Source organism: Pholcus phalangioides, unplaced genomic scaffold, assembly GCF_987345545.1.
Source record: "Pholcus phalangioides strain wild (caught in Gottingen) unplaced genomic scaffold, Ppha-v1.0 ptg000042l_1, whole genome shotgun sequence".
Lineage (NCBI taxonomy): Eukaryota > Metazoa > Arthropoda > Arachnida > Araneae > Pholcidae > Pholcus > Pholcus phalangioides.
Genome location: NW_028301628.1, coordinates 34,903,085 through 34,927,610, shown reverse-complemented (window position 1 = coordinate 34,927,610; position 24,526 = coordinate 34,903,085). Strand labels below are relative to the sequence as shown.

The window sequence follows — 24,526 nt, the reverse complement described above, 5'->3', positions numbered from 1 at the left end:
TGGTCCTGAAGTGGAGGGGTGGGTCAGCTTATACGCGAGTATATACAGTAATGCTTTTTCAACCATGGGAAAGCTTTTTAAGATGAAGACTGTCTAATGCGGAAACAGAAGGCATATTTAGTTTGTTTTAAGATTTAAAAAAACCTGCTGAAACTGAAAGAAGTTTTGTCCTTTGAATAGGAAAAAATGAAGTTGTACTGATCCCCTTTTTGTTAGGGAAGTCTTTTACTTCTTGGAAAAACTACAAATATTTACTATTGTATTTGAACTGGTTCTGGAAGTAAGTAATTGGGTTTGGATAGGAGCTGATTTTTACAACCTAAAATTTAGTAAAAGCCTGTATAGTGTTCCATTCATAATGAAAATGATTACTTTTGTTAGAAAATAACTGTTTCTTGGAAAACTTGATAATTTCCATTTAAACAAATTTAGGAGAGGAATATAGTAGGGGGGACTGAATTTATTATTCACAATTTTAGTGATGCCATGTTTTAGCATTTCGTTCTGTGTAGAGATGGCCACCAGCTGCAAGAAACAAGTCTTGGATTCAACACAAAATTGCAGGTAATAGACGCTACAGAAAAGCAAAATTTAAGTGTTACAGAGAGATGCAGAATCTTTCTTTCAAAAAAGTCATTGCTCGTTCATCTAATTGTGACTATTTTTTAGAAAAGGTATGCAATTTCCCACTTTTTTATTTTATTTCAAATATTAAAAATTTTTCGCTTCTGACAAAAGTAAGTGCTCATCCTATTGCTATTCAGGAAAATGTTTTAAACTGAATTTTAACTAGCAAACTAAATATGAAATTTGAAACAATAAATATGAAAAAATTCAAAATAATAATATGCATGTTTCTGTTTAATAATCATTGCTTTATAGTAGTCGGGTGATATTCTCAAAATTTAAGTTTCACAAAACGATAGCAATAAATCATTGCATTTCGTGTGCACCCTCACAAAATGGAAAATAATTTCAGTCTCTTGGCATTCAGTTTTACACAGGTTTCACTGCACTGTAACACCTTAATTCATGGTGAATATCAATTCTCTGCTTTGATTAAGTTCTCATGTGTTGTTGCTTGATAACTACATTTTGAGTTTCAGGCCGTACTTTTAGGACAGGGCTTGACAAATCCTGGGCAACAGGTCGCAATGGCGACTGTATACTTGAGATTGGTGCCAAAATTTTCTCTGTGTGATTATTGAGAAGAAGTCTGGGAACAACACTAAGATTTTTGGAATTTATATCAGCATGTATTTCAATTCGAAAAGGGGGAGTCAACAAAAATGGGAGAGGGGTCAAAAAAAATATTATTTGGGTTCTTTTCATTTGAAAAACAATTTTCAACAGGTATAATAGGTTAATTAATAAAATTCAGTTAGTTGTATCACTAGGTAAAACAGTTTATAGCACAATACTTTTCGCGTACTACAACAAAAAGTAGCTTCATAGTATTAATTTGAAAGCGTACCATCTGACAGAGCTAACACACATTAGCGCTTTCAGAAGGTAGATAGTGCAAAATACTGATAAGAACAAAGCCTGTTGAGGAATTTTAAAAATCAATAGAGAGTGATTTTGAGTGATATATAAAAAGAATCATTGTAGCAGTTTCAAAATATCTTTAAAAATATCAATATAGAGGGATTTATCGTAGAAAATGAATATTTTTGCACCAAAAGTTTGATATAAGACTGTAGGCTAGGGGTTCTCAAACTTTTTCTCCCCTTAAGCACCCCCTTTCCCTATTCAATGCTTTTCCGCAATTTCAGCAGACTTCCCAGAGCCATTTAACAAAAAGTATTTTTGAAAAACAGTTTTCATGGTGAAAGCTCCACGGCACCTCTGACAAATGTTGGAGGCACACCAGGGTGCTGCGAAAAACAATTTGAGAGCCCCTGCTATCAGCAATTCCAAACAAGATTTTAAAAAATATTGTTGTAGAGGGATTTATTGTTATACCCATTATCATTATAGCGAAGTTTCACTGTATTATTATTAATATTATTTCCTAACAGAAGGAAGCTTACTTTTGTCAGATAAAGTTTATTCACAGTAAGTCGAAAATATTTGCCAGTAAAAACTAAGCTTCTTATTTGGGCCCCCCTGAAAAGTGTGAAATTTGTTATGCTAATAGATACCTAAGAAAACGATGATTTTGGAAATGCCCACATCAGAAAAAGTCTTATATAAAATGAGTTTAACTATAGCTATTAATGTTTGAAAATTGTGAAGCGAACACATTGTGAATAATTTTTTTTCTGCATCTAATATCAAGAAATTATGACTGGGCAATATACAAACCTGAGGCACTTCCTCTTCAACATATCCAACACAATAATCAATGATGCAACCATAAATAAGTAAACTCATTACACTACAGTTGGGTGCGAGATGAATCAAATTTTTCATGATATCTATTAACCCAGGCTGAAAAAAAAAGAAAAAAGAGGGAGAATAGTTAGATCAGAATTCATAGAAAATTACTCCATTGTTCATCTCACTATCGAAGCTGTCAAATTTGAAGGATGAAAATTAGAGATTTTCATGCAGATCTAAATTCTGTATGGTAATAAATATAAAAGGGATTGTCTTTTTAAAAATATTACATGGATTTTTCATTAATAAAAAGGATTCCCCCCCCCCTTCTACAAAAACATGACAGCATGCAAGCCATTGTGATTAGCACCATGATGTCGCCAATCATTGCCAACCAGTAGATAAATTGTTTGGTAATTACTGTCATTACTACTCACAAATCAAATCTTTCTAACAAAACAATCACCATTGGGCCCAAAACAAGACATATAGACACAAGATAAATGATCAAAGCAGATGCAAGTCATCTTGCCGATTCTGGATGTCAAAATAAGACGTCATTAATGCTAGCTGTTTGGCAATGTTACCCCCCCCCCCCCCACATGAAATATTTTTTGTGATTTGATGGAATGGCGGTAATTTGCATCATGCTTGTGATGCCATTTAAGAGATAAAAATTGAAAGCAACTGCCTTTTTTTCAGAGTAAATTCTTTAACAATGATTTTTTCCCCCAAAAAACATGGTTTTTTTTCACAATCAGGGTCAAAATCCAGGAGATATAAGAATTTTTTCTTGAGTCTAAGAGAAGGGGTTAAAATCCGGGAGACGTGACAGCTATGCTGTATTAACGCATTTAAAATTTTACACATAAGAGCAAATACAAAATATAAGTATATATAAATAAGTATATGACTTACCAGTGAACATGACTCCGAATCTTCTATGCCTAGGCATCTCCGCAATACCTGGTAACAGGTTTCCCTCTGTACAATTCTCCCTCTCTTAGTCATAACAGGAAGTAACTGAACGACCTGAAGAAACCCATGGTTGTCTCCTTCCATAGATGGGGAAAACCTCTTCATTGCTTGGATAAGATTCTGCAACTGAGATACATTTATAAATGAAAATGGGTTACTGGAAAAATGAGTGACTACTGCACCACACTGTGTGAAAAACATGGCTACTGCACTACACCCAACAATGAAATACAGTTGATGCTCGATTTTACAAACCTCCAATTTACGAACATGTTTTATTTTAGGAACTGGTCTTCTATCACGAACGGCATGCCACAGACCTGCCAACCTTCAAAACTTAGAAATCCTGTAACTTTCTTCCAAAAATCCAGAAAAAGCACCTTTGAAGGTTTAAAATTTTTCTTTGGCATAATAAGAATCAAATTAAGTAATACATAAGGCGAACATATAACCCATATTTTGCAAAACATAGCTGCATTATCTGTTATCATTTGGTGTCAGACTATTCTAAAGAAAAATTTAGTTTCTCAATGATACTTCCATGAATTTATGATATTTTCTGAGCATTTGCGTTGCGTTAACCCCCTCCCCTAAAATCATCATAATTGATTAAGGTTTGTAGAAGTCTTTGATTTTCAAAATTTTTTAGCAATAAATTAAGAATTTTGCCCACAACTGGTGCAGTATTCCGGTGTATAGATTTATATTTTTTTGTAATTTCCACTTTGAACAAATATAAATACATAACGAAAATTTGGTGTATCATTTAAGAGCCGTTTTACATTAAACATGTATATAAAGAAACGTTTTGAATGTGGACGGACCTAAATGTTTGTTTACGTTCATAGATTAAGATGGCTTTGACCACCTTTCATACAGGCTACTGCATGTGGAGTCTGAGAGGTGCGATGTCGCAAGAGCTTTTTCATGTAATGGGGAGTTGCTTCCAAAAAATAACAACATAAAATAGTGTATGTTGATTTTTTTACCACTGTGGCCAAAATAACAGCCACCGGTCATTCTAGTGTTAAAAAATGATTTCCAACTGTACCATAATTAGATATAATACAACTACAACTAATATTTTTTGGTTACATGTTCATAGAATCACATACCAGAAAAATCGAATCCACACTAACCTCACAATCCCAAGCAGCTTCTGGAATCTTCTCTAAAATAAGAGCAATGCAACGCTTGATTCTGTTGACATTCTCTTTCCTCTGGGCGATGCCAAAGTCTATCCCTACCCACAACAGAACGAGCATCAGCTCTGTTAGATGAGAAACACTGAAGCGACAGAACTTGATGGCACTATGTAGGACTGAAAATGATGACCGCTGGTTATATTGTGACCATCTGAACAACACTCCATTCTTTTTCCCCACGGACTTTTTCATCTCTGGCAAAGCATCAAAGACTGGACACAAACTCATATCAAGTCCTGAAATTTTGAAAAATATCTTAGCGAAATGAAAAAAGAAACATGATTAATGAAAAAACTGTGACAAGTTGAATAGAAGCAGTTGTATAAGTAGGGTTGCTTAAAAGCATGGGCCAACAGCAGCAGGTATTAAATATTGAATGCTGATATTGAAATACAGTCGAGCCTGCTTATAAGAAAATTGGATACAATGAGGTATAACAATTTTTTTTCTTTGACCCAATGAACCCACAATACTAGTATAGTGCTCACAACATGTTGCAATATATATGAATAATTATAGGATATAATAATTTTTTTTTTCAGCAAGAATGAATTTTGTTTTTTCTTTTTCATAGTAATTTGCTCCATAAAATCAGAAATTCTCTTTCAGAAACAAAGTTTGAATTCGAAGTACAATAGCACAATTGCTAGAAAGGCTATGGATGTGTTCTGTCAGAGCCATCTACAGCTAGAAGTAGCTATAGATAGCAATGATTCTGTTCATTCCCAGAACAGCCAGGATAAAGAGGGATCACCATAGCTACAGTTTTGTTTAGTCACGAGTGTTTCCTTCTTTGTAAACTGCCCGCTATGATGGTCGAGTGGTCATAGTGACGGACTAGCATCGCGAGGACTTGGGTTCAAACCCCACTGGTGATACAGTGGTAGTCGGCTGAAGTTGGTTTTCTGTGGTTCCCAACTTCAAGGCGCAAATGTGAGATGTTCTCGATGCTTAAGTGTCTCGTCACAGAGAGAAGCAGGCCTACAAACAGTACAAATTTTACATCATCACACTTCACTCATAGTTCGAAAAATGTATGGCAGATGGCAGCACCATCACCGAAACAAAGTTTACATTAGGTTCACAACACATACACATTCCAACATGCACATATTCTTTAGACATCCCACAGAGCAGGGTATGAAAAAATTTTGATTTAAAAAAAAACTAATCACATTTTTAAAATTAAAATTGGATTTTTTAAAATTAAGATTAATTGACTGCTTATCACAAATCTTGTTAGTCATTGAGGATGGAAAATGGAAGACAGATGGCAGCATGAACACTAACGAGCGCAACTCAACAACATAAATACGTTAGGGCCACACATACACTCACACACATTCTCTGGCATGTGTTGATTCGTTAGAAATTCAGCAGAGGAATGTGTACGAGATGCAGAGAGCAGCAGGCCTACAAACAGTACAAATTTTACATCATCACACTTCACTCATAGTTCGAAAAATGTATGGCAGATGGCAGCACCATCACCGAAACAAAGTAGTAGTAGTTAAGGATGCATATTTTCATATCATTTATATATACCTGCTTTTTTCACCTAATCACTCAAATTTAATTCAGCATTAATAAATAAACAAACAAACAAACAGCAATCAAAAAATGAACAGCAAAAAAAATCTGTTTATGTAACATGAAAGGTCGTTGAGTCCAAATTAACTTCATGGATTAACATTTTTCTTGTAAAGAAAAGTGCTTGTATTCATGAGATCTCCCCTCCCCCTAAAGTGAATGCCTGGTGGCAACTCAACATCACACATATGTGGTGCACTGTCTCTCGATGTACAACCAAAGGGCCATCCAGCATCAACTAAATAAACAAATTCTATTGACAAGATTGTTTCTTGCACAACTAATGAATGCGTTTATGATGATGTGTTTCCAACTTGCATGATGTTGCTTAATAATTTACACATTTTTATTCTCTCACAGATTTAATGAGTTATGGTAAAAAAGCGAGCAAACTCAAAATTTTAATATGAAAAGTAAAGGAGTCTAAAGCCTAACAATATTTATGTTTGTACAATATATCTTATAATTATAAATCAGCAATTGGGGCATAAAATTCAAGGCTTTACATAAAAAATAATTTCTCTGTTTTCTTTTAATCTGGGGAACCCTAGTGTCACATTTTGATGCATTGAAAGTTTGTGATTAAAAGAAATAAAGAACTTTGGGGTAAATATATACTTGAACTCATTGGCATACACAAGGGGGGGGGGGCAAGAGTATAGTGTTATTTTGTAGGAAAAAACTCAAAAAACCCCCTTCGGAAAGGAAAAAATCTAACCCCCCCCCCCTCGGGAAAAGTCTGCATAGGCCTATGCTTGAACTCAATCCCTAGATACAGTGCAGAAGAAAAGCTGGCCTATTTTGTGTGCAGAAAAACATATGGAGTTAAACTTAGATGTATAACTTACACTATATAAGTATATATACAGTATATATAAACTTAGTGCAGTATATTAGTGCATATATATTAAGTAGGTATATATACTTCGTGCAGTTATATATCAGGCCAGCTTTTTTTCTGCACTGTATCTAGGGATTGAGTTCAAGTATATATTTACCCCAAAGATCTTCATCTATTTTAATCACAAACTTTACTACATATTAATAACAAGCCTACCATACCAGGTTATCTTTCCTTTAGTATAATTATATTTGTGTAAAGGAAAAAAAGAAAATTTAAATTTTCTGATTTAAATCAATAATTTGAAAAAAAAATTTAAATTGTGATTTTAATCATGATTTAAATCGCCATCTCCTGCCACAGAGGAATTCTATTTGGCAAAGGGGAAAAAAAATGAAAATGATGGTGATGTACTCGTCCAACACAAAGGAAATTTGCTCGCAGAATGGAAACGATAGCCAGTTGGGCAAAATGTCAATTTAATTAGCGTCATACAATTTCATAACTCATAAAAACATCATAAAAATGAAAAATGAAGGCATTAAACAAACTATGACCTGCACAGGAAATGCTCCTTATATTATCCACTGTATTCTGCTACAAGGTGGCATTAAAAAAATAGTTATTCACCAACAGATCGGTGTGGATGGAGGAGTGTGTAGTTAGTGGGGGCATGATATGAGATCCCTGATAAGGCTACAGATGACTCTGAAAAGTGACTGCACACCCTTTTCTACCACTTAAGCCCCCGTTCACATGGGAAATAGAAAAAGCAGGTTTAAAACACGCTTCAAGAATTTTCACCAATGACTACTTCCCATCTCTTTCCTTACGAAGGAAAAAAGTCTTCAAGCAGGTGCTAGAACTCCCAATGCCATTACAATATTTGTACATGTGAACAAGGCTTTACATTCATGTCCTGTGTGCATTCCTACAGGGTTAGGTGATTCCAACAGGACAATGCAACATCACACACACACATCAGGAGTTACCATCAAGGATAAGCTTAAGGCAGTGTTTCTCATCCACAGGGCATTAACATCAGTCAAACTGGACCATGGGCGATTTAGTTTAATTTTTCCTATTTATTTGTTATTAGTTGACTGTATGACCGGGCAAGGTACAACTAGGTACTTTTTCAGCCAGGAAAAGAACTCATTTTGCTGCCCCATGTAAGGATCAGTGAAAGCAGGTATTCTTAAATTATGGGTTGCAGGGACTTCAGAGATGGGTCGTGTAAATCTACTTACAGCCTGGGATTCTTGAGCTATGGGTCATGAACAAAACTCAATTTGCATGGATCTCTAAAATGGATTGTACAAATCCACTCATCACATCACTAATTTTGAAAAACAGTTTCATAGATTGCAAAGCTGATCTTGTTGCTGATAGTGGGTCACAGCTGAAAAGGGTTAGAACCCCCTGAGTTAAAGAGTGAATTCAGCGCTAACTCTCTGGTCCATTGCCGGGACATCAGACCTACTTGCTTCAGCCCAGTTGTGACCCTGTGACCGGGCCTTCCACTTACAAAAAAAAATTTTAAAAATCAACCAGGCTGCAGGCTTCTAAAGGTTGAGAACCACTGGCTTTTTACGCTCTTCTAACTTCAGCATTCTCTATTGGTCACCACCTAAATCCCTAGGCATGAGCATTATTGAGCATACATGGGATACTTTTCAATGTGCTCTACAAAAGAGATCTCTATCACCTCACACCATCAGATTATGGAATTTCGGACTGCCCTGCAATCACAAATCAAGGTGTGAATTGCCTCAAGGATATCTCACACATTAGTAGAGCACGGCTGGACAAATCTCAGACACCAGGTCACCATGGCAGAAAAATAAAATGATATTGGTGACTAAAATTTATTTTGTATAGTTACTCAATTGCAGGCACTCAGAGCAGCACAAAATGTTTGGAATTTATAGCAGCATAGCTGCAAAACATGAAAGAGGGTCACTATGCCCTGAAAAAGTCAAAAGCAGCATTTTTTCTTCAGGTAAAAATTTTGTTGGGGCATAAAAAATTGTTGTGGCACCTAGCTTTTTTTCCGATATGTCCAACCCTGTAAAACAGTCCATATCACATTGTGTTACAGAAGTTCTGTGTGCTTGAGGGAGACCTACAGAATATTGAGTATGTGTACCAATTTTTCTGTATTAACACTATTTTCATAGTGTATTAACACTATGAAAAGTACACCAAGACCAGAGAGAGAGTGTGTGTGATATCGTTGAATAGATTATCGTTACATCAAATTTTCACTGTATAATAAAAATAGTCACATTTTACATTTAAGATCTAGTTCTCAAATTTAAATGAGTGAATGCTCACCAACGTTAATAAATGCCTCATAGATGTCTTCGATTGTGAGGGTGGCACTGAAGGTACTCTGTTTGAGTAATCGTTCCATCGTTCTATGAGCAGCCTGTACAGACTTTGCATCAGGGTTCATAACTACATTCTTCCATAGGAAAAGTAAAAATGCACGAGGGTTTGAAATATGTGAGGATGAACAAACCCTTAGCGAAACCCTAAGATTTGTCAATGGAGAAATATTGTGATGCATTTGTGATAAAGACCGCTCAAAAGAAGTCATTTCCGGCGAGAAACTCGAGGAAGGATCATCATGTCGCAAACTCAAGAAAGACACTGTAGCACTGACATCAGCAGGATGGAAATTATAAAATTTTCTCGAAATATTCAGGGTCCTCTCTATAATTTCATTCCCATCGTCTCCATCATCTTTGTTCCCTTCTTCGATGGTGGGAGGCTTTTCCGATGAGCTTTCAGCCAGAAACTTTTCAGCTGTTATACTGATGTGTCTTTTTTCTACGATTTTAGTTATTTCTTCTAAGCCAAGTTTTGATTTTGGGTTATCTTCCAAGTCTTTGGCCTATAAATGATAGAAAATAAGCAAAAAAAAAAAAAAATTGATTGCATGTGAAATGTTAAGATGAATATGTAGCAGGGTTTAAGCTAGATAAAAAATTCATTTAGCAAAAAAAGCAAAAATGGGAGGAAAAGCTTTAGCAAATGCCATGATGCTAATGATTTATTGTTAGATGTCTTCTCGTTTCGTACCTCTTGTTAGCATATTTGCAAAAGTGTGGCTACTACTTCTTTCGCATTCTACAATTTCCTTTCGCATTTGGCGAAAAATATGACCATAGTTTAAGTCCTGGCATGTGGGTGTTTTATAGGACAGGATGTATGTAATTAGGGTTGTATCGATTTAAACTGGCCTGATCTATATTAGTTTTGGCCAGTTTCTACCACTTCAAGTGGTCAAAACTAAAACTTCACAAAATTACTTCCTATTAATTCTTAAAAAGTAGTTACATGATACTGCCTTAATGACTGAAGAAATGAGGTATGAATATTTCACAAAAACAGGACTTCAAGCTTGACAAGATTGTCAATGAAACATTAAGCACAAAAATCAAATGGCACTTTCATATAGGCACATTTCAGATTGAGACAGTTGATTACTTGACGTTCTATAGTAACATGTTAGTTTGAAAGAAAAAATATAATTGATTTTCACTTCAACGTTTTGGACAATCAAGAGCTAGGTTCCTAGCTAGGTTAGCTGTTCCTTTTCCAGAATAAAATTCAAGATTACAGGGGTGGGAAATAGAAATTTGATTTTCGTAGAAGGAAAAAATATTTTTGTAGCAGCAAAAATGTTGTTTTCGCAGCAGCATTTACCAGTTTTGTAGCACTTTAAAATTTTGGCAGTAAATAAAATACAGTTTTTATATACAAGTAGCATACACAGGATTTTTACTTTCAAAAAAAAAATATGTCATCTCAGCTCAGAGAAAAGGGGTGCTCCCCCCCAAGATGCAAAATACATAGAGAGTTCCTCTCAAAGAAATATATATATTTTTTAATCATAAAAAATTTTAAAGAGGCTTCTTGATATTTAAAATTTTTTACATTCTCTACAATATCAGAGAGGCTAACATGTGGTATTTCAGATTTCAAAAATTTGAAAATGAGTGTTTTTGGATTTACCGTAAACTTGGCAATCACTAATTAAATAAAATCACTACAAGAGAGACTTAAAACACTCATTACAAAAGTAATAATTATTTTTTGTTTTTGCCACTGATCCAAGTTTAAAAGTTGTGCTTTTGTTCTCTTCAGTTTCAAGCATTGTTGAACATTTGATCTACCTTCTTTTACCATAATTTACCCATCTCATATTTAAAATGATAAGTGTTTTGAGTTCGCTCAATTACCTCAGTTTGATTCACGTACTTCGAGATAACTTCTTTTGCTGGGTCATTCTTAAAATAGTTATCAGAAAATCAGCGTAATTAAAAAAATAATTAAAGTAAGGAGCGCATAAATCGAAGGAATAAACTTTTTTCATAAAAAAAAGCTGGAAACAGTGATTGAAGTTTTTTTTTTTTCGTTTTTCTGCAGATAAGCAGCAATTTGTATAGTTTGACCCTATTTTATACATTGTCAGAAGCCTGAGCGCCAAATTCTGGGGAGGAGGTCCTCAAGCTAATTTTATTTGTCGCCCCAAGAAATAAAATTGTGGGGAGGACAAATGTTATCAAAAAGGCTGCTTCTATTGTGGCATAACTTCAAAGTTTCTTAGGGAAAATTTTCTTTTTGGCGCAAGATGACGCAGAATTGAAGAATTTCAGCGTTTTTTTTAGCAAAATGTAACAAACGGCTAGAAATTTTAGCAAAATGTAGCAGATGTCTGAAATTGTAGCAGCTTGTAGAAAATTTTCCACCCCTGAAGATTATTATTTAAAATAGAGGGAGAGTTGGGACATTTTGACCAAGCTAAAAATGGTTATAGCAATCCAGATATCATCAAATATGGTTTTGAAACTGATGCATTGTTAATTCCCAAAATCCAGTTTTCCCTGTGTATGCATACTTTGAGGTGGTAACAATAATAAACCATTCTCACAAAAAATGGCAATCATTTGCTCATAAGTATTTTTCTACTTGTATTCAACCTCTCAACCCAGTTGTTGATAAGTTCTTCAATGCATTAAAACATTTTCAGGCTACTTCACAAGCCACAAGTTTGAATTACTTTTTTATTGTCTCATGACTGAAAGAACATCTACCAAAGGATATTACAACAGAATTAATCAATTAAGTTCACCTAGCTGTGTCTGTGGCAAACACGTGTAAATCTAACAGTCACTTCTTATTTACGTGTCCTAAATGGTCAATTTCTAGATCCTTTCTGAAGAATATAGGACTTGGTAATAATCAGACATCTGGCTGGCATTTACTCATTGAAGTGCCTCCATGTACTTACTTCAGTTGTAGAATTCAAATCTTTCTTAAAAAATGCAATAGATTTTGATGTATATCTGCTGCCTTTTACTTTTCTCTTGCACTGAGATATTTTTGTGATTCCCCCCTCCCCAGATTAACAGTTTTTCTTCAATTGCTTGATGAAGAGACTGTTTCTATACTGTACCTCTTTGTGTTCTGCACAGTTCGGTCCTATTTGATCACCTTAGCTACTGTTTTGTTCAACATCATACCCTGAAGATATGAACTAAAGCAGTCCCACAGCCCTCAGCGGGCATAGAGAAAGCTAATCTGTAAGCTATCTATCTGTAACTTACACGTTAATGATTTTAAATGTTTTTCTACAATTATTTTTATTTAATTAAAATGGCCAATAAATAATTTTGTGATAATTAAGTGAATTTAAATAGGCTACTAGTTGTAAAACCTGCAGTCAGAGCTTGCAACTAGAAACAAAAATTTACTCTGTCATCTGGGGATAGAGTCTATTTCGATGCTGCTCCTGTAATTTTGAATGGAAAAACAGTATACTCAGCACCCTTCCTGATATACTGCCCGGGGCACTAGAACTCCCTCCCTTGCCCTCTACCAGTTACAGTCTTGCTTGCTGTGGGAAGAGGGTGGCACAATGCCATGGCAGGTCTATAAGAAAATACTTGTTTAAAAAAATAATAATGGAAAATTTGGTTGATGTTTCTTTCGACCCTTTGAAGTTCTATATTTTCTACACAAGTAAACCATTCAAAATGATAAAAACTGATAATCAACCACAACAGTCGAAACAGGTTTTCTGCATGGTTAGAACCACACCTAGTCAAAGTGGATGCAAGCCCGTTTAAAAAAAAAAAACCATATTCTGATGATTGTTAAAATTGAAAACTGATCCTTGTTTGAAATTTGATGAGGAAGAAAATAGTTGAAACTACTACTTTACGTTAGTTTAAGAACATTTCAATGTATTTGACTACTTTTGGCCAGTGGCTTGGTGAAAACCACAGTAACTTACATGAAGAATTATATGTAAATGATATATAAATACACCAATATCTAGTCTTACCTCATTAGCATCATCCGTAAGACAACTGAAGAGATCAGGAAGATCATCATCATCATCCTTCATGTCGTCCATCATCTTCAATGTGTGTGAAATAGGATTGGAAGGAGACAGTAAATTAAACATTTTTAAATGTATGAATATAAAAGCTACAGTATATATTAAGACATATATTAAGCCTATTGAAGATAATACGGACCTGAAAAACCTCAGATAATCCCAAACTTAGAATTTTAAAGTTGAATGAAACAAGGTAAAGTCATAAATGATCAAATGATAGAAAGATCTCGTTTTGTGGAGCATCTACCATCTTCCTGATCCATTTTAGCACCTTCCAAGAGGGTAATATCACCCATTTGGGGGGGGGGGTGGCATTCATAACCCATGGAGCTCTTGCAGACGCTGTACTACTCCTCATTCTGTATGCGAGTTTGCCAGGACCTCAAGCGTTTAGTATGTCATTTTATCAAACTTAATTTTATATATGAATCTAAGAAAAGTACCCAAAACTTGATTAATTGAGGCTTGGATAATTAAGGTCTTACTGCATTGCTAAATTTGTTGAAAAATTATAATGGGTTGGAAATGAAAAACTACTGTGCATTGCATTTGGCATGATCCCGACAGAGTTGGACATTTTCTTCTGAAGCAGAAAAAACTGGCCGGAAGAAACTAGTTTTCCTTCAGTGACTTATCATTTAAGTTAGAATTTATGCTTTAGATATAGCAAATATACATTTTTTTATAATATTAAGTAAATCTATAGTTTCACTAATTTACTTATGTATGCAAATTAATAACTGCGCCAGTCTTTTGCAGAGTTGGAAGAAACTGTCCTGCAACAAAATAACCTTGCTTCTTCCCAGCAGAAGAAACTAGTCTTTTTTTCATATTCATCATTTACACTTAAAATGTAAAAATTTATGTCGGTCTTTTGATCAAGGTTGCCTATCTAGATGAAGCTTTTCATTAGATTTGGAGAAATTTCATTGAAAGTTTTAAATTGGGATTGAAATTATCTAATTTTAATCTAAAAAACACAATCTCTCAACCCTAAAAAACAAGTTTTTGATAGTTGAATGCTGTAATCGATTTCAGAGCTAACAAAGAATGAATGCAAAAACACAAGAGAACAGAAAACAAGAAACAAAACAGTTTTCCAGGATTAAAACAGCAACATTGATTACGAAATAATCAAAACAAAATATCTTCCCATAAATGCATGCGTGTTTTTTTTAAAACATTTTCATGTGTCAAACTGACTGGCGACTTTGCTACTGGCCGTGTGGACCACCATAATTTTTTTCTCTGTGGTCCAATTGTTGGATCACTGGTGTTGGGCCAGAGGGCCACCAACGATTTTGAATGATGATGTGTGATAACTATCAGGTTGAAAACATTTGTAAATAGGATGACAAAGGCTAATGCTATGGTTGTTGCTAGCTCAGTGTTTGAAATCATTGGTGGTCTGCGGACAGTGATTAAAATCATTGGTGGTCTGCGGACAGTGATTAAAATCATTGGTGGTCTGTGGACAGTGATTAAAATCATTGGTGGTCTGCGGACAGTGATTAAAATCATTGGTGGTCTGCGGACAGTGATTAAACAATCAGACCACGGAGACAAAAGTTATACCAGTAGCGAAAAATGTTGCTAGTCATTTTGACATCTAAAAAAGTTCTAATTGATTTTTATGGCTTTTTGCACCCCTTGTTAGTATATCACTAGGTCGTAAATGACAATATATTTAGGAAAATGCGTTATTATCAGAAGAGATTTTTCATTTAGCAGACTACTCATAATGTCTGACGACCAGTAGGTTCTCATATTCACTAGTCCATGAGACAATTGACTTTCATTTTTCAATTCTAATGCTGTAGCTCATAAGACAGTTAAAAAATTTGCTGCTGGGGTGAAAGGGTAAACCGGACAAATAACCTATGATCTGTATTGAATAAGTGAATAATGTGGAAGTTCTGTGTATGTGGATACTTTCTTCGCTTTTCAGCATGCAGAATCAGTAGAACAGTGAGGGAGTAAATGAAAAGACCATAAACATATAGAGATACTTGCTGTAAGGAATCATTTGATAGACGTTGGAATGTGCGTGTACATGATGTGAGCCTACTGCAAAGTTTGTTTCGGTGTAATGTTTGTTATGTGTAGTGCTGCCTTCTGCCATCAAATTTTCCAACTATGTGTGAGTGTGTGAGTGAATGATTGAATATTTGTACTGGTGCTCTCTGTTGTGAGACTTTTTAACTGGGAGATCGGCTCACATTTGCGCCTTGAAGTTAGGGACCAGGCATTGTGTTAGTACTGGAAAATGTGCTTTTGAGTATTTAGTCACTGCAAAATATTTTAATTGATTAGCCGATAAAAGAAATTCAGTTACATGCATTACTCTGTATAAGGATTTATCGCAATACACTTTGGTATGCACAAAACACTTTCTGTGATGCCCACTGATGATATTATTAAACGTCCTCGGAAGAACTGAAATATACGAGATGAGTTAATAAAATATGCCGAAGGATATTTTTTGAGTGAGAAATAAACAAAAATAATGTTGTAGCGATTTCAAAATCCTCCTAAGAAATATTGTTATACAAGGGTTCATCATAGTAATGAGAGAAGCTTACCATATGTGTTCCATTTTTTTGATATAACAACCCTCCCAATATAACAAATTTTTGACAGGACGAAGCCAGCCAATTGTTATATCAAGAGTTGACTGTATACTGCACATCCTGGTATGATATTTATAATTGAATGTTTAAAATAATATTGTTCTTAAAACTTATTCGATATCATTTCATAACCAATGAGGTGAAATAACAAGCATTAATTATATGTACTTAAACAATAATTAGAGCACATTCTTATTTTCTTCCACTGTCCCAGAAGAAATAGGTTTCTTCTCGGACAGGTTCAATAGGTTTTTTGTGGAAAAACTCAACCCTCTGCCTAAGATATCTTTAAATGTACTGCAGGCCACTTAATTGATCTGAAAGTGCCCGAGGTCACTTACCTGATCTCTTAGTGAGTGGTGTGTAAGTGTGCTGTGCGGGTCACTCACCTAATAGATCTTTAAAAGAGCTGTGGGGAAGAGGACACTTAAGTGGGTTTGAACAGTGCCCCAACTCACTTGAGTGATCAGTAGGTCAATTAGGTGATCTTTAGTTGAGTGATCTGTACATTAGGTCACCTCATGGGCGGTGATACGGGGGGGGGCGTGAGGGGGCACTGCCCCCCCCCCCCCCAGCGTCAAAAGTGGAGTGGGCAGATCTAATGCATATGTGTATATAGCCTATGAATTGACATCATCATCACCGTGTCCCCTCCCAGACTTCCAAGTCTATCTCCGCCTATGGGTCACCTAATATATGTTTTAATAATCTATGGGCTACTAATGTCTGGGAATGTGTCCACTAAGTTCGTTTTTACAAAGCTAGGTTTCTTTAGGTCACGGGCCACATCAGATGACTCCGAGGGCCACATTTGTCCCGCTGCCCATGGTTTTGGTATGCATGTTCTAGCACATTAATAATGGGGAAAAAACCATAATTTCCGGATACTCACGATAGAGCCCAATCAACATACGTTTGTGGGGGGGGGGGACAAAGAAAACGTTCAAACAAATATTTCAACCATCTTTGAATTAAAACGCACATCAGATGCTTTCCCGGATGCATTTCTTATCTCCCCATATCTTATTTAATGCGCATCTATCGGATGACACTCGCAATGATAATAAGTCATCTATCTCTACAACACACATACCATGATATTAGCATCCAATCAAGCATGAGCACTTCTCGAATATGTCCAGGAGTGATGGATGTTGCTCATTTATTTACAAAATAAAAAATCAACCATTTCTAATCAACAAGTTTCAGTTCGAGCCGAGATGATCAAAACAATGATTACATGTGAATCAGATCCAAACCCCCAACCACAACTATGGAAGCGTTGCCATATTCTGATACCAAATTCAAAAATAAATAAAGAGCAAGTTAAGACTGTAATCGCACACATGACCATAATTTCTCGAAAATAATACGGGACATCGAGATTTCAAATGCAGTGATACCTTGGCCTAGAATCACCATACGTCCCGTATTTCCCTGGACAGTCCCGGTATTTTCTGTTTTTTTGGCTGTCCCGACTTTTTAGCAAAAGTGTCCCGGTTTTTCCCGTATTTTGCATGAAACCTACTTGAAGTTTTATTCTTTATTGAAGAAAAGATTGAAATTATTTTCAACTTATAAATTATATTATGATAACTACAACTATAAATGAGTATATGAATCTCCCATATTTGTCTTAGTGAAAATTTTTTTTCGGGGAATTCATCCACTGCAATTAGCAGTAATGCTGCATTTCCCGCCATTGTGATTTCTCCGTTATTTTAACAATATTTGGCGACTTTGTTTGGTTTTGGCGTCATTTTTGGCGGTAATTGGCGATGTCCCGTATTTTCCCGTATTTGGAATCCCAATGTCCCGTATTTCCGTCGAGGAAATATGGTCAGCCTACCTCGGCCGAAACGATTATGATTCGTTCCGGAATGAGGTTCATTGGCAAAAACAGGCCTTAAGCTAAGCTGACCATATTTCCTCGCGAGAAATACGGGACATTGGGATTCCAATACGGGACATCGCCAATTATCGCCAAAAATGACGCTAAAACCGAAACAAGTCGCCAAATATTGTTGAAATAACGGAGAAATCACAATGGCGGGAAATGCAGCATTACTGCTAATTGCAGTGGATTAAAATGAATTTCACGAAAAAAATTTGCACTAAGACAAATGTGGGAGATTCATATACTTATTTATAGTTGCAGTTATCATAATATAATTTATAAGTTAAAAATAATTTCAATCTTTGACTTCAATAAAGAATAAAAATTCAAGTAGGCTTCGTGCAAAATACGGGAAAAACCGGGACACTTTTGCTAAAAAGTCGGGACAGCCAAAAAAACAGAAAATACCGGGACTGTCCCGGGAAATACGGGACGTATGGTCACCCTACTTAGGACCATCCAGCTTATATTACTGGATAGTGTATGACGTCAGCTATCTCAGCCTTGGCAGTGCTGAGAACGGCATCCCTCAACATCTCCGTCGGAAGATCACGTGACTCGGTGAAAACAAACACGATCGCAATACAAATCAATGTTAAAATTTATGACATGAATGTCGCTCTCCACTTGTTAATACAAGATATACAGAAGATTGGATGTTGTGAAGATATTTATTATTTGAGATGTTAATTTTTTAAGGAAGGAAAAAACTCATCTCTGCCTCTACCGGGAGGCAGGGACACGGGTTCGTCTCCCGGTAGAGGCAGAGATGAGTTTTTTCCTTCCTTAAAAAATTAACATCTCAAATAATAAATATCTTCACAACATCCAGTCTTCTGTATATCTTGAATGTTAAAATTGCCCATTTCACCATAGAAATGCGGAAATTTAGTGGGGTTTTCCGCCACATCAATAATTTTGAAAATTGAATTGAATTTTTGATTTCCGAAATATTGTGTTCGCTTAGAAATACGAATCCAAGAAAATTAAATATAAAATAATGAGCCAGACCCCCACTTTAGAGGTGGATATCCAATGAATAACATTAATTTCAACTTTTTATTTATATCTTCTCAAGCACAAAAATGTGTCTTCGTATTGTCTTATATTATCCAATTGCTTCTCAATCTATATAGTTTAGGATGTTTTGAAATTAGTTATGTGCCCATTTGAAGGAATTCCGCAGCTTTAATCAAGCATATTTAATTAATTAATAATTCCAGAATAAATTAAAGACAATTCCAGAATAAATGAAAGAAATACTATCAGCATTGACGAAATTGATAATTTAAAAATTAATGAAAGTGATAATTCCGGAATTAATGAAAGATAATTCCAGTATTAATGGAAGATAATTCCGGAATTAATGAAAGATAATTCCAGCATCAATGAAAGATAATTCCAGAATAAATGAAAGAAAAATTTTAGTTTTAATGAAACAGATAATTTCAGTTCCAAAATAAATGAAAGCGATAATTCCAGCATTAATGAAAGATAATTTCAGCATTGATAGAAGGGATAATTCCAGAATTAATGAAAGAGATAATTTCAGCATTGATGAAAGATAATTCCAGAATTAAGGAAAAGAAATCATTTCAGCATTGATGAAAGTGATAATTCCAAAATTAATGAAAGAGATAATTACAAAATTAATGAAAGAGATAGTTACAAAATTAATGAAAGAGATAATTCCAAAATTAATGAAAGAGATAATTCCAGAATTAATAATTTCAGAATCAATGAAAGAAATAATTTCAGAATCAATGAAAGAAATAATTTCAGAATCAATGAAAGAAATAATTTCAGAATCAATGAAAGAAATAATTTCAGCATTTATAATGAAAAAGAAACAAATCCAAAATTGAATGAAAGCAATTATTGGAGAAGTAAAGAAAGAAATAATAATTAATAAACGAAAATATTAAAGAATTAATGAAAGAAAATTCCAGAATTAATGAAAGAAAATTCCAGAATTAATGAAGGAAAATTCAAGAATTGATGAAAGAAATTCTTCAGCAGTAACGAAAGAAACGATTCCAGTATTAATGAAATAAATAATTTGATCTTTTTTCCTCTTTAGATGAGTTCTCTATCCTTTTCTAAATCTTTAAAACCTAAATATTTAGAGACCGAACTGTACATTTCTATCTGCAAACGAACTTTGTTTTCACTGAGTCACGTGATTACCTTGCATTCGATGTAGCTCCCGTCGCGGCGGCTGGATGCTCCCTCCAGTATTATATAAACTCGATGCCGAAGACAGAAATTTCGTTTAGGAAGGTGGATTTGCTCTATAGACCATACGTCCCGTATTTCTTGAGACAATCCAGTCCTTCCCAAGGAAAACCACATTTCGAGGATTTGACTTACCAGTGATTAAAGATAGAGAGAGAAATGCTTTATATTCTCTATAGCAGATAAACACGGTCGATGGTAGCAGCATAGCATTCGACTCTTTGTTATATATATTCAATGTTTAATTCATATCTCAACACGCCTTCCTTTCTTGCACTTCCAAAAAAGTACCACCTATCTCTAGAATCTAGAGAAGCTAGTTTCTGAAGAAAAAAATATTAAGTTTTTTTCCTTTTTTGTTAAGGATTTTTTCGCGCTTTATCAAAATTTTTCAATTGACTTTCTTTTCTTTAGTTGAATCTTTCATTACAAGTTTGGATTCCTTGTTCATCTTCCGACAAATGCCTCAGCCAACACCATAATAGAAGAATCTCTAGTGTGATGCTGTTTCGACTCTGGAATGTTTCATTCCTCCGGACTGCCCATTTTTCAATACTGTACCTATATCTGTTCTTTATATCTGGGGTTTCCAACGCAAAGTTTCTACCGGAACCTTCGATAGCAATGAATCTATTCTACAGAACTCGAACAAATACTTGGATATTTATCCAAAAATCGTGTGTCCCTACTGCCGTCCCAACAATATCATAGCCCATGAAAGAGGGCCTAATCAGCACCACTTAGTTTAAATATTTATTATCATAAATCATTGTGCCAGATCTTATCATGGATTCCCCCATTCAACTGAGTCCCCTGCATGACCCCCTCCAGGATGGAGGAGGAGGTCATGATGAGCACCGCGATATCTGTGCGTAATGGCAAAATAACATGCTGCCTTACGTAACATAGAGAATTTTTTTCTTCTTAGCAAAAAAAAAAAAAAACCCCACTGTACACTGAAGCATTCTCAGACTCTAAACATCTTAAGTTTGTAAACTTTTTCCCCATGAAAAAAGGTGCCTTTCTCAGGCACTTTTGTCTTTAACCAATAAACAGGTAAAAATAAAATTTAAGCAGCAAAAATATGCCTTCTAAAAAAATATTGAAAGCAATTATTATACAGCACGTTATTATATTACATGTGAGAAAGACATCAATGATTCAGAACCCCATGCGCCATCTATCAAATAACACTGTTATAATTCTTCGATTGAAATTAGCGGCATGAATGAATGAACGCCAGAACTTTGCCACTGGACTTATCCCGTTGCCGAGATCTCTTCCAGCCCAGTCTGGAACACTTTATTTTGTGTCAAAAAAAAAAATATATATATACAAAATTTATTTTTACAACATATTTTCCCCGGACTATTGGGTACTGTCGCGATAAACAGATTTTTTGGTGATACTAGATTGAATACGATTTTCCTTCAAATTATTTTTAGTAAATTTTATGCAGTTTTAATGCGTTATATTTAAGGCTAAATAGCTCAATTAATTCCTTGAAGGGCAGACATTTTTCCAAAACCCAGAGGAAAAAATATAAACAGGTGCACGCACTATGGGACCACCCTCCCAAGGCCATAGTGGGGGAGGGACCTTGGGGTCTGCCCCCCCTTAAATGTGAGAAGTGAGACATTGCATAAAAAGAAGGGGAAAAAGATTATCAGATCTATTGTTCTATCGCTTTGGTCCCCTTCAGAACGAAATTTCTGGCTACGGGACTGCACCCTCCTCCTTCAAAGAATTATTATTATATTTATTAGATATATTTACTCTCATCAGGACGTTTTTAATTAGAAAATTCTCACGCGAAATCTTAAATCATGAATGTTACCACCCCCCCCCCCCCCAAAGGGTCATGACAAAAACTTTGATGTAACAAGGTAATAGAGGTGAAGAAAGAGTAGACAGTCCAGACAGTCGTATCTTGAGGACAGCAAAATATTATTCGTCTCAGGCGGCAGAATTTCTAGGACCGGCCTTGGTCCAGATAGTGAAGAGTGTAGGTCCTACACAAAATAGGGCGAACTAGTTACGGCCTAGAGGGGCTCGGGACACTGATATCGTTAATACACAATTGCTATCGGTTTTTTGTAATCACTAATCACTGTCGTCATTGCAGCCACTGATAACGTTGTCCACTTCATTGATATTGTTACATATAAACGACAATCATCAATAGGCCTTTTTTTTCCTTTGAGGCCGTTCAAGTATTACGTCATCATCGATGGGGGTAAGGGGGTTTCCGATTTGCTGATTTTTGATGACAAGGTGGAGGGGGGTTTGGATAACGCTTACGTAATCAACCACCCTTTGTGAAAATATGAGTTAGGATTCAGAGGGGCAGAGCTGATGACGAAATTTTGCTGACAAGGGGGGGGGGGAAGGGGGTCAAAAGTGGCTATATATTTGCTTACGTAATACTTGAACGGCCCCTTTATATCAATGCAAATGCAGGGCCCCTCTCGAGCTCAGAGCCCAGTGCGACCACACCTGCCAGCCCCCCTTTCGCCCCAGGGCAGCTCTGCTGACAGGGCGTTAGCTATGATGAAACTAGTGCTGCCCTTAAGGGACGTGCGATAGGGGCGTTCGCAATGAGTATCGAGATCTGTGAGGCCCCGCATTCACGGTAAATTTATTATTGGAGGCTTTCGCCAATTTTTAAATCATTTATTGCATTAATTCTGAATTTTCATGAATTCTGGAAATTTTTATATTATACCACTAATCTTACATTTTCATCAGTTCTAGAATTTTTGTTCCTGTTAATTCTGAATTTTTTCCAAAGACATAACATTTTTTTCCGTCAATTTTGATAAAAATTCATAATAATTAAGAAATTCATCAAATCCCGATTTTTTTTTATCCCGTTTACTCTGAATTTACATAAATTCTATAATTTTTTCTATTAATTCTGAATCTTCATTAAATTTAGAATTTTTTCCCATTATTTGTGAAAAAATTGTCATTAATTCCAAAAACGTTTTTCTCCCGTGAATTCTTAATTTTCATCAGTCACTTTTGCATATCAACGAATCATGCAGGTGTTTAAGGACTCACAGATCCCTCCTGGTGTGAGATTACCTGTCAAAAAACCTCACATTCCGATACTTCTACAGCCAGCTTATTCCCCTGATCTTGCCCCATGTGGCTTTTTCCCTTTTTTCCCCGGATAAAGGATTTCGTTTAGTCTTTACGTGACGTGGCTTTTGAAATTTTCCTTATATCTGCATTATAACCGCCGCATTTGCAATTGTGCAACCTTCACAAATTGCCACCTATTATCAAGAATTTTTTTTTTTGCTACAGCGAGAGAGCGAGAGAGGGGGGGGGGGGAGTTCATAAATGCATCCCCTCCCGCAACAAGTAAATTTACTTCGCCGATCGCTTTTATTTCCCTCACTATGATACAAAAACACCTGCCATGACGTGTGTGGGTTTTTAGGAAGATAATTTTTTTTGGAAAAAATATCTTTTTGTATTTATTGTTCATACTGCGTGAATATTTCTCTAGAGTGCTGAAAGAAAAGGGGGAAAAACACACAGTTAGTCTATATTTTTTTCTCTCCTTCTCTTATCTAACCTTGAAAAAGAGCAGACTCCGCTAACTGGCAGTTGATTGATTGGGGGGGTAGGGGGAGGGTTGGTGGAAAACATGTTTTACTGTAACAACAACTTCAAGGCGTTTTTAGAAGCCGAGATATTACGGGGTGGCAGAAAAAAAGCAGATCAAATTTTACGAGATATCTCAGGATAGCAGCTAAAATGGGTAAGAGGAAACGACTCACACGTTCCGAAGAAGTACAGCGAGCAGCGACGGAAGATGTGATAAAAAAAGGCTTGCAATCCGCATTTGCATCTTTTTATGAACAATGTCAAAAATGCAAAATTGCACATTGAAGTTACTTAAAATTAAACACAAAATAAACAGGTTATACCTGTGTTCATTTTTCCGTAATAAAATAATTTCCGGAATTTTTTGAGCGTAGTAGTATATTATAGCAGTAACGATTAGCGGTATTAATAATCCTTATCAATTTCGGGTGGCAGATGGTGCGAAATATGTTATGATATGGTGCGATGGTATTAAAAACGTCCTCTTCCCTAATGGCCCCCTCTTCCTAGGCCATTGATGCTGCCGACAGCCTGGGCGCGTGGTAGCCCAGGTCGATAAGATACTCGCCTAAAGTATTAAAGGATGTTTACAGGTGTCGCGAGTTCTCGATACCCGGTTCGTTCCTGTCAGAAACTTTCCTGTCACAGTGGTGCAACAGAAACGGCGACATGACCAAAGAAAAAGATTGCTACTGCAGGGAGTCCAACATCGAGGGGTTAGCGCACCAACCTCTCGGTGAGCGTAAAAAAAAACTTGCTGTTCATAATCGGCAATAAATTGTAGCCCCCGGTCTG

At 35.7% G+C, this 24,526-nt stretch overlaps 1 protein-coding gene across 1 annotated transcript in view; it reads right to left on the bottom strand.

The window, feature by feature from the left end:
- Positions 1 to 17,254, bottom strand: part of LOC149064940 (uncharacterized) — a 31,024-nt gene extending 13,770 nt beyond the window's left edge. Inside the window, exons 1-6 of the mRNA XM_089254705.1 lie at positions 17,075 to 17,254; positions 13,295 to 13,369; positions 9,274 to 9,835; positions 4,440 to 4,741; positions 3,241 to 3,426; positions 2,308 to 2,433 (exon numbers count right to left, since the gene is read on the bottom strand). Of these exons, the coding sequence (XP_089110831.1) occupies positions 2,308 to 2,433; positions 3,241 to 3,426; positions 4,440 to 4,741; positions 9,274 to 9,835; positions 13,295 to 13,369; positions 17,075 to 17,077 (1,254 nt within the window). The 5' untranslated portion in view covers positions 17,078 to 17,254. The remainder of the gene's footprint in view (positions 1 to 2,307; positions 2,434 to 3,240; positions 3,427 to 4,439; positions 4,742 to 9,273; positions 9,836 to 13,294; positions 13,370 to 17,074) is intronic.
- Positions 17,255 to 24,526: the final 7,272 nt, after the last annotated feature.